At 38.7% G+C, this 2,076-nt stretch overlaps 1 protein-coding gene across 1 annotated transcript in view; it reads right to left on the bottom strand.

The window, feature by feature from the left end:
• The window catches only part of znf292b (zinc finger protein 292b), a 24,617-nt gene that overhangs the window by 14,722 nt on the left and 7,819 nt on the right, over positions 1 to 2,076 (bottom strand). Inside the window, exon 4 of the mRNA XM_015028127.1 lies at positions 1,318 to 1,453. Coding sequence (XP_014883613.1) covers positions 1,318 to 1,453 — 136 coding nt within the window. The remainder of the gene's footprint in view (positions 1 to 1,317; positions 1,454 to 2,076) is intronic.

The following is a 2,076-nucleotide window of genomic DNA, read 5'->3' as shown; positions in this document are numbered from 1 at the left end:
TACTAGATGGTAGCCACAGCTGCCTTGGGCAATCTGACAGAGGCCAGGCTGCCACACACTGGCACCACCAGGCCCAAGGACACAACAAGAGATGGAGGGAGCGGGAATCAAGGCACCATGGTTTATGTTCTTTATTTTCTGAAGGAAATAAAGAACATAAAGATTGTTGTGGAGATAAATTGCACAACAATCTCTGCAGTGAGGTTCTCCAACTCCAGTTCGTGTGTGCCATTCAAGTGTGTGGGAGCAGGACAGTGGGTTCAGAATGGTCGTCCAGAACTCAGCCAACCTTCATCATCATCTTGTTCACGTCACTGGTAAATGGTTCAGTAACTGTGCTGCATAAAGTGGCCGTGCAATCTTTTCTTTTCAAAATGTTTTCTCTCAGTTTTTCTAATGGAAACATTGCCGCTAGCAAGAGGGTGTTTATTTTATTATCTAAAGCTACCAGGAATACCTGATCAGCATCTTATGAGCTCAGATAAGTTTAATTCCAATTACATATAGGAGCAGGCAGATTTGAAGAATAGTAAAAAGAAATTAAATGGATTAGTAGTGGTCATCAACAGTAGATGGTGAAATATAGTCTCTACTGGGCTCTCTCTGGGATGAAGCTGCTTCCCCACCATTGTTTTTCACAAGATCAGGAGAAGCGGGCTCTCCCTCTGTCTCAACCTTCCATTTGTGTGCAAGTCAGATGAACAGGCAAATCATACATCTGTCTCCAGAATCCCTAATAACAGAGCATCTTCAGTCTGAGGCATCTCCAGAACTACTGAAACACAGACGGCTATAGAAGAGCTTCCTGCGCACACAATCACCATCTACAGTGACTCTTTGGGGAAACTGATGGCTTGAGTTAAATTGAGGTTGAAGCCAAAGGTTCAATTCAAACTATAAGTTTTTTAGTGCAGATAAATTAAGTTTTTGTGCACTTTTAAGTCCACAAAAACATAAGGAACAAATATTGTTTGTTATTCTATTAGCACTGCACACAGTATGTGAAGAACTTATTGGATTTAAATAAATGTTAGCTACCGTAATTATTTAAACACAATGCATTCAGGATAAATTTTCCTGTTATACGGTGAAAAAATATAAGCAAATTCCTGTTTTTTGCTTCCTTTCATTGATCTCAGTGTTAAAATTTAAATATTGTAAATCCATAATGATTATTTTTTTCCAGGACCTGGACAGACTCTTTATTTTCTAGGTCTGTGTTTGCTATGAAGCAAAAGCAAAAAGACACCCCGTGTTTATTTTTCACTTACCATACTGTTCATATATTTTATATTTTCCTCATATCTTAAAATTTACCATGTTCTGTTGCAGGATTCTCATCAGACAAAATACTTTGCAGAACTTTGTGGCTCCAAATGCCTTCATGTTGGCTCAGGACACACAGTAGCGACAGCTGGGTGATGCCATTCTCCTGAAGCTTGTCATGTGCAAACTAAAGACAACAGAGTTTATTTCAGCAGTGAAACATGTAACAGTCTTAATCTGCAATCAAATTACCAAGCATGTTTGTACTTTGTAATAAACAGAAACCAGGTAATACTTAGCTAAACCAATGTGATGAACAAGAATGTGGCAGCATATGGTCTTTTATCATTAAACACTTTCTGAATATGAAAAATAGGTAGAAAATCTGTGAATGGAGCAAAAGATGAGGGTGATGGAAAGGATGCTTTCCAACTTCAAAGACTTGGAGCACATAACCATATGAGTTGTCAAAATAAAGCAAGTATAAAGCTATTCAAAAAATATAAGGCTCCGGGTGCTGCAATGTCAAAGATTTTGCTATGATTGTGAAGTGCAACAATATTTTGACAAGCCAGTTTGTAAATAAAATCTTAATTACCGTATTTTCCGCACTATAAGGCGCACCTAAAAACTTTCAATTTCCTCAAAAGCCAACAGTGTGCCTTATAATCCGGTGTGCCTTATATATGGACCAATATTAAGCAACAACAGGTCTAGCAATTACAGTAAGCAGCCGCTGACTTCATTTTCGGCTGTAGAAGAAGAAGCGGGCGGTGCATGCTGGGATAGTTGTCAGAACGCTGGTTTGTT

This window comes from Poecilia latipinna, unplaced genomic scaffold (assembly GCF_001443285.1).
Source record: "Poecilia latipinna isolate Pla-1442-1.1 unplaced genomic scaffold, P_latipinna-1.0 Scaffold114, whole genome shotgun sequence".
Classification (NCBI taxonomy): Eukaryota; Metazoa; Chordata; class Actinopteri; order Cyprinodontiformes; family Poeciliidae; genus Poecilia; species Poecilia latipinna.
The sequence above is the reverse complement of the archived record's forward strand: the minus strand, read 5'-3'. Positions and strand labels throughout refer to the sequence as shown.